General features: G+C 47.4%; 1 protein-coding gene across 1 annotated transcript; it reads right to left on the bottom strand.

Annotated features, from left to right (window-relative positions):
• Nucleotides 1-2,710: 2,710 nt before the first annotated feature.
• Nucleotides 2,711-4,078, bottom strand: LOC121045621. The gene is made up of 2 exons (XM_040498600.1): nucleotides 4,011-4,078; nucleotides 2,711-3,938 (listed from the first exon to the last, which is right to left on the bottom strand). Coding segments are annotated over exons 1-2 (1,050 nt in total). The 5' UTR covers nucleotides 4,013-4,078; the 3' UTR covers nucleotides 2,711-2,890.
• Nucleotides 4,079-8,687: the final 4,609 nt, after the last annotated feature.

Below are 8,687 nucleotides of genomic sequence, written 5' to 3'. Positions count from 1 at the left end.
CTTCGAAAAAAGTGGCGCGTGTTTCTCGCTTCTGGAGCAATTTTTCGCTGAAACCTCACCAATGGCCGTCAATCTCCCGAAGGAGAAACGCGGACGCTGCCAATGGCCGCTCGACTTCGCTATGACGTCTGACCTACGAGGAGGAGCGAGCTTTTGGAGGAGTCTGATTTTTGGCCGATTCCGTATCCGAGCCGAAGCCGAAAGAAAACAAAACAAACATGTCGAGCGACATACGGGCGACGAGTCTTGGTCCTGCTCGGTTGCAGGTGTGTTAACGGCGCCTACAGTGCGGATTGGGGGCGCGGTGCAGATTCGTCAACAGTCGCGGCGGGTGCAAGCACTGTATATAAACATGGTGACTGGGGATAACGTTCTTTATTAGCGGTGCAAAAATGTCCGAAATGCTTCGAGATCATCTCGCGGGTTTTCCCGGGTTTGGCAGAACTAGTAAACCCGTTGAGCCGAATCTGACGAAATTCATTGAGTGGCATTAATAAAACAGGCAGTCCCTTCACACTGTGCGTACTTCATATCATTTTGATGCGAGACGCTTAATATTCCCGGTGCAGACAAGGTTTGGCGAAATTCTCGTGAGTCAATACGTCACAGGTTTCGCGCGTCAAACTCCACGTGTGAGCAGGCCGATTTCGCGAAATCTTGGTTTCGCTAAACTGTGGCGCGTTGAAGACATACATCGTTTGAATAAGCCTTTAACAGTAAAAGAGGGTGAATACAGTTATTATTTTAAGCACAGGAAATAAATCTGTATATCAGAACTAGCACCGACGCGCTATTTGCTTCGGGTGCAATGCAGTAGGGACTAGATTTATTGATTTTTTATTTGATAACACTCATTTCAATGTGTAATGAGTAAACACAAAAGTATCGCTATTGATTGGGTAACGATAAACCTCACTTGAATTTGTAATGAGTAAATTCAAAAGAATAGATATGGAGTGGGTAATGATAAAACTCATTTAACGATGAGTTTCTTATGAGTTTCATTTGACTCTATAAAAACACATTAGAAGCTCAATTGAAACTCATTGTTCATTTTTGTAAGGGTCGGGCACTCTGCGACTGACAAAATCTCCTCCCCCCCGAAAAAAAATCCTGGCTACGTGCCCAGCTGCAACCATTGTGCGTGCGAGCTACATCCGACACTTAAAAAGGTCAACGACACTGGTACGCGCTGTAGACCAGTTTTTAGGCAGTACTGTACGACCGCTAACCCAGGGTCTTTAACACCCGTCACGTAGTAGTGAAACACGAACGTCTGCTGGTACGATACTCATCCAGATCGAAACGGGCGGGGGTGGGGATTAAACCCAAGATCCCTGGGTTCTGCAGCGCGAGCTTTCGTGCAGAACTCACTCATAAGCAGCTTGTAAGCACACATTCCAGCTAGCAGAAAAAGAACAAGGAAGCACAACGGGCTTCCCTCATACATGCACTCAAAGGAGCACAACACCGTGACCAGATTTAGTGGACCGAAGGAGTGTGTCATACGAGCTGCACATGTGCATGCCATTGCTATTTTTTTATAGCACAGACGCCGTAAAAGTTAACAAGCATATGACTGTTACGAAAACTGCTCTCGTGATCCTGCCGCGTTAAAAATGATATAAACGTGCTTTCACTGCGGGAGCGCACGCTCCAGGTGAGTATTCCTGCGAGCGACGCGCGGGCCCATGTGGAGCGCCACTTGATATATAACATGAAAATAATCCAAAATAACAAGCAGCACACCCTACCTGGCTCGTGACATTCGGAAGCACTCGAAAAATTCCCGGCCGTCGGGGTCTACGAACATCTGTCTCACGATGGTGGCATACGAGCGTTTTTCGACGCTTCAGGAGCTCGCGGACGGCCTTTCGCTTCTTCTTTTTCTTCACGCTCCGTAGTACTGCTCACACGCAGCCGCGAAAGTAGTCAGCCGACGCCAGTTGATAGTTCTTGCATTTGCGACGCACCTCACTACACAAAGGTTCATAAGTGAGGCAATTCGAGCTTCGCAATTCGAGCTTCGTAGCCGGGATCCTGCCGAGACGACGCCATCACGAAACAAAGCGAGTGCCGCGCCGGCCGCGCTTGCCGCGCGCCCGGGCTGCCCGGGCCACCCGGGCGACGACCCGGCTTGACGACAGCCGCTGATTGGTTGCCTGGGGAGCCGCTGTGACGTCAGCTCCCGTATATACGGGGGCCCGTGCCGCGCGCCGAGCGCGCCGTTCAAAGCAAACCGTGACTTCAGCTCCCATATACGGGAGCCGGAAGTGATTACGTCAGTGCGGGTTCCGGCTCCCGGGTTCCGTATTCCGGGTCTGTTTGAACCGCCCTTAAAGGGACCATGAAATGATTTTAAAATCTAATTTCATCCACCGCACGTCGTAAAAGGTGTGAAAAGAAACACAAAAACACAAAACTAGGGAGCCAAAAAAAATTATTTGCTATAGAACTTTTAAAAGAAAACTGGACTCTTTTGCGACTTCTTTCCTTCAAAAGCTCTGCCTTTTCACTACGATGCATCCGCAGAAATGGAGCACGTCAGCCGAATCCACGTCACCTGTTGGGTAAGAGCCTACCTCACCAGCACCGCGATCGTAAACAATAAATAGCCGGCGAATGTTTCCTAAAAGTTTTGTTAAATAATATTCAGACCCACATTTTGTAGCATAATTAGAGATGTGTGGCGAAAATTGCCAAATTTGATAGGATGGATGGATGGATGAATACGGCTGAGCCCTTTGGATCGGGCGGTAGCTTACGCCACCTAGCCATTTTGTTTTACCATTTAAGCTTAGAATATTTAAATGTGAAATCTATATTCACTCCGCAGTGCAAAGAAAGTGAGGCTATGAAACCCCCTTGCCATCAGTGAATAAGAAAATACCTAGTTTTCTCTCGATTTCTGCCACCATTCACTTAATCTTTGCTTGGTAATCTCTACAGTCTTGAAATCCACTCTCCCTTCGCTGTCTCTAAAACCCAATGACTTTATTAAATCTATGTTGTCTTCGGTAGGCATAGGGTGAAGCCCTTTGCAGTAGAGTATCAAGTGCTCAGCCGTCTCGTCCTCCTCTCCACAAGCAATGCACACTGTATCCATTTCCTGGTACTTCACTCTGTATGTTCTGGTTCGCAGAACACCCGTTCTTGCCTCAAACAGCAATGAGCTTCCCCTAGAATTGTCATAAATGCTTTCTTTGGCAATAACTCTTTTGTTTAATCTATAGCTTTCCAGAGCAGTCTTTGTCTGCATTCCCTCTAGCCACCGATCCCTTTCTGTGGCCTTAACTTTCTTCTTAACTGAGACTTGCTCTTCCGTATCTTCGCTATAGCCCAAAAACTTTCCTCTTAATTTCCTAGTGCGCTGTCTCCACTTTGTGTCTACACTCCTCATGTATAAATAGCTGAAAACCTTTCGTGCCCATTGCTCCCCATCCATTAGCCTCAACCTATCCTCAAATTCTACCTTGCTCACCGCTTCCCTGCTCTCAAATGATGCCCATCCCATGTCTCCTTGTACTCCCTGGTTTGGCGTTTTGCAATGCGCCCCCAAAGCCAGTCTACCTACTCCGCGCTGTTTTATTTCTAGTTTCGCATGCACTTCGGATTTCATGCATAGCACTGCGTTTCCAAATGTCAAGCCAGGCACCATGACCCCTTTCCAAATCTCTCTCACCACCTCATACCTGTTGTAATTCCAAAGTGCTCTATTTTTCATTACAGCTGCATTTCTGTTGCCCTTACCTATTATATACTTTTCATGGTCTCTGAGATATTCTGCACCATCACATATCCATACTCCTAGATACTTGTATTTACTAGCTCTCTCAACTGTAATATTCTGTATCTTCAGCCTCTCAACTTCATCCTCGTTAAAAATCATGACTGCCGATTTTTCGCTACTGAATTCTAAACCTAATTCCTCTCCTTCCCTACCACAGATGCTCATTAATTCCTGCAACTCTGTCCTGTTGTTAGCCATTAGTACAATATCATCCGCATACATCAATCCCGGTAAGGATTGCTGAATTTTTTGGCCTAGCTTACTGTAAGAAAGGTTGAACCCAAGCCCACTCTTCTCTAGTCTATCCTCCAATCCTCTCAGATACAACATTTTGTTGTATCCAATCCTCTCAGATACAACATTGATAATGCTGAGAGCCAAGCGCCATCTATCGTGTGGTAAACGAAGCAACTACTGCGCGTGCGCAGTAGGGCAGGGCTGGCAGGGCCGACTGCCGGCTGGCAGGGCCTTCCTCTCAAAACTCTGACTGACTGAACGTTTATTTTTCTACGTGTTCATCTCGCGCGTGCCGACTTCAATCAGCAAGAAAAAAATGTACTTAAAACAGACCACGACGAACAAGAACGCTGGATCCTCAAACACCCGAAATGAGCGACAACAGCCGCGAATCGCGCTCCGACGAAGCTCTCAGAATATAGGCCTAGCAGGCACTCCGACTCGGCGCAGCGTTGCTTCGTCGCAAGACCGTCGGTCTGCCTGCGACCGGCTGGCCTGCTGAATGGAATATGCCCGCGCTACCCTTGTGGGGTACCCTTGTGGACCCTTCCCGTATAATAGTTTGATCGCTGACCTCAATTTTACGTTAAGAGGTGAGGTCAATCTCTTCCCCTTGTTTTCCGAGGCAGTGTTGACGAACACTCGTCGAAAAGGGACCCTCGTCGATTCTCTCTTCTTGTTTTGTGTGATATAGAGCTGAAATAAACGCTGTGTGGATTACCTTCGTAACACGGTATGTACACTTTGTTATTGGTATGCCATTTTTATCCTGACAGACTGCACGTCACTGTCGAGCTGTAACAGTTCGTGAGAGGTATACGTGCAATACCGGTCCAACCTTTCTTTGCCGAGTGTCGCGTCAGTATCGAGTTGCAATCGTAAAAGATCGGTCCCGAAGCGCTTACCAACAGCGCGAATACAGTAAAACCTACCGGCGCACCCCAACTCGTCGCCGCTAATGCTCCCATCTCCTACTGCCGAGAGAAGTTCCGGTTCCGGAAATAGCGTACGTCACGGCTTGTTTTGCGGTCAAGAAAAAGTCGATATTTCATTAATTTTTTGTGTAGAAGTTAATAAACCGAGACGAAAACGGATGCCTGTTCGGCATTCAGTGAACATTGACGGTTTAATGTAAAAGTTATCTGGAAAAAGTAAAAAAGTCATTTCATGGTCCCTTAAGCAAGAGGCTTAAAACCGCTCTGGTCTGTCTCGGTCGTACTCGGTTGCAAGAGTGTGAACGGCGCCTGTAAAGACCATCGCCTGCGCGAAAGGCGCCACCGCCACGCCCCCCCCCCCTCCCCCCTCCACCCTCTGCTTTTTGCTTTGACGCTTTTTTTTTTCTGTATTGCATTTTTTTTTTTGCGTATAAGTCTCTTAGCGCTCCACGCGGGTTAGCTGTTTCCCACCAGTTCATTTTATTTCTGAGCAACTGGCTCGCTGACTGGCTCAATTTCGCTGACCGTAAACACTAAAAATATATGAATAGAAGAACCGAATTCATTCCATTCCCCTTCTATTCCGGGCAAAAGGCATATAATTCCCTTCCCATTCCATTTCCCTCAACGTTGCCGCAATTCCATTCCCATTCCATTCCGGGGTCGCGAAAATTTGGAAAGATTCCGGAATCATTTCAACTCCGTAGTGGCAAATCCGCAACACTGGTCGACTTTTCTTTGCGGGGGCTGTAAAAAAGGGTGGGTAAGGGGAAGAGGGAGGGGGCGCTTTTAGTTCCGCTTTTGTAGAGGAGGGAAGCTCGACGAAGTTTTTGGTTTTGTTATCTTAAAGCGCGCGCAAACAATCTATATAAAAAAAAGAGAGAACTGCCTTTGGTTTACCGTAATATCAGGACGTTCAATTTTGTTCAGCAGCTCCCGTTTTGAGCTGTCTCTACCTATCGAGGAAGGCACCTACTAAAACTGTCTAATGCTAGAACGACAAAACCACACACGTATGCACATTTATATATTGAACATGTGATAAATTTTTAAAACAGTCGGTAGTGTAGCGCGCGGCAACACACGCTCGGAGTTGGTAATAACGTAATCTCGCAACGGTACGCCGCGGCACTACCGATTTGAGCCGTCCCAGTGTTACCTCATTTGGCCACGGTGGCGCTCTTTGGATGGCGATTGCCCGGACTTCGTTGCTGCGCGTCGCGGCGTACTCCGAGTTTAGTTTCGCTTCGCGACTTGCGACCTTTTTTACCTTTTCGGCGCAGATCCAACGATCAAGCAAGGAGCAAGGTGACATACATGCAGTCATTATGATCCCATTAAAAGAACCAGGAAGCAGACTCAAGATAAATAATCATTCCTCTAGAGAGCTGTTTTGAGTGACTGAAGTGACGTGTGCTTATTTTACCTTGGTCCTTAGGAAAGATACCTGCAATGACTGTAACGTTTACTTTTGTGAATTTTTCTTATCATTCCTAAAAAGAAACTGCTTTCAGAAGATCTCACAACCTAATTAGACGTTTTACCCGTAATAGTCCTAAATCCTATTAAACACTTTTCAGAATCGAAAAAAGAAAGATGCACGAAGTTTATAAATAACTTTCTTTCGCAGTTCCACACACAAGACTGTGAACACTGTAAGAACTCTAGAAACACAGTGCGCATGCATGCAAACAAATGTGGCCATGACGGAGGAAAATATTGAAGGTTAAAAAGCCTGGCAATTCGATCGAATAAATGGCCCGACCGTTACCACTTCATTAAAAAGGAAGAAAATGTTAAAAGCTTGCAATTACGAAGCCCGGTTCTTCGGCAGGAACTTCAGGGTTGCTTTGTAGCTGACTCTTCTTCGCCCACCTGACAGAAGCTCTTTATTAGCTGTACGGTCTACACATCCTGAAAAGAAAGCCTCAGGAAGGTACCATCTAGAAAGCTTGTGCGTAGCGTATGGCGCGTGTTTTCCTCGCTTTCTCTGGCGACGCACACGCGCCTGCCGGGCTGTGGAGCAGCGCACGCTGGGCTGTTGCTTGGAACGCCTTCATGTGCGCTTTGCTTAGGGTGATGACATCGGACCATTTGGTTCCTGACGCTTTTGCAGGCACGCAGCCCGGGGGGGGGGGGGGGGCAATGCCTCCCCCCCCCCCATATCTTTCTTTATGCTGGGACCTCCTCTCTTCCCTCCCCTGACCTAATTTTGGTGATCAGCTTGCTTCCAGTCCCCTCGTCGCCGTGTTGAAGACGATTATGGTGTCCCAGGAATGTTTTTTTTCGTTCAAGCTGCCTGTACTTTGACCGGTGTCGTACACAGTTGCTCGTCGCCAGATGATGCTCGTTCTTGTCGATTGAATATGCTCTTCACTTTTGCATAGAACAGAGATAGACGCCACATGGATAACCTTTTCTCGTAGGGTAAGTACATTTTTTTTAATTATTTCTTGAGAAGACTGTTGGAACCGCATAGACACGGGTCCAAATAGAGCAAACATGTCGCGCGGGCAGCTACGCGATCATGCTAAAGGCGTAAACGGCAGTCCGTTCTGCAATCGGCGAAGCGGAGAAAGCGCTGACTCCGGTTTTCGGTAACTACTCCCAAACATTCACAAAACGTCATTCGATCAAGATATGTTCGCAGAACAGGCTTCCTGCTCTGCGAAGTGCGCAGCAGCGCACTTCGCAGTGAGAGTTTTAAAGGAGCCCTGCAAGGACTTTTTTAGTGGTTTTTAATTTGCTCCGAACCTTAGCGCACTGAACGTAGTAACTTGATGAAACTTTTCTTTTCTCGAATTTCGCTTTATTTTAAAAGTTATAGGCAAATTAAAATTACAAAAACAAGCAAAAACAAACTACCTCCTTTATGAGGTCCTTGGTTGCGTGAGTGGCCATGAACTAGAGGAGGGGGAGCGAGCTTAGCAAGTGCTCAAAGGCTTCCGCACTCTGTGTCGACGGCTCGAGAGGGCGCCACTGAAGCATGTTCTGGATAGGCTGTATGAAGCGGGAAGCCAGGGCGGCTCGCATTGCATTTGCTGCGGGATTAAACACTAATTTGGCATCACACTTCGTTGGCCACAAACGACAGCAAACACGGGGTAAAGATCAGTTCAGAACGGGAGCCACTTCGCGCTGCCATACCTCCAAAGGGCCAAACCGCAAACCAAAGCTGGTCGCCGAAGGCCTTCGAAACTCGGAACGATCGGAACCGGTCGCATCTTTGACTGCAGCCCCGCCGCACACATCCGGGACCTTTCTACGCTCGCCGTTCGTTGGTGCCTGATCCCACTACACCTTCCTAGTATGCGCCGCTTTTCCACCACTTGGTGGCGGATATGTCGACGGGTCATTTCTTGTTTCCATACTTTATAAACTGCATTCGTTTTTTTTTCTTATCTAAAATACTGAACATGAACAGAAACTACTCTTATAAATAATCGAAACGGCTCTCGCCACTTATATTTTGTATTTTGACTAAAAAGTTTCTAACGGTAGGAAGACCAGTAGGAAGGCCAGGACTTAAAACGTCACGATGTCGTCACATATTGCGCGCTTTCGGCACCGCAGGTCGCCCCGTAGGTAGAGGAGGTTTCCGCGTCGTCCTGTTAAAATATGACGCACTGAAATTTAGTTACTTTCACCGCGCCCGCTGGCTTGCCCGAACCCCAAGCGACGTGGAAACCGCAAAAAAGGTAGACGCGGAAATATGATTGCAGGGC

This window comes from Ixodes scapularis, unplaced genomic scaffold, assembly GCF_016920785.2.
Source record: "Ixodes scapularis isolate PalLabHiFi unplaced genomic scaffold, ASM1692078v2 ptg001639l_1__unscaffolded, whole genome shotgun sequence".
In the NCBI taxonomy this organism is placed as follows: Eukaryota; Metazoa; Arthropoda; class Arachnida; order Ixodida; family Ixodidae; genus Ixodes; species Ixodes scapularis.
The sequence above is the reverse complement of the archived record's forward strand: the minus strand, read 5'-3'. Positions and strand labels throughout refer to the sequence as shown.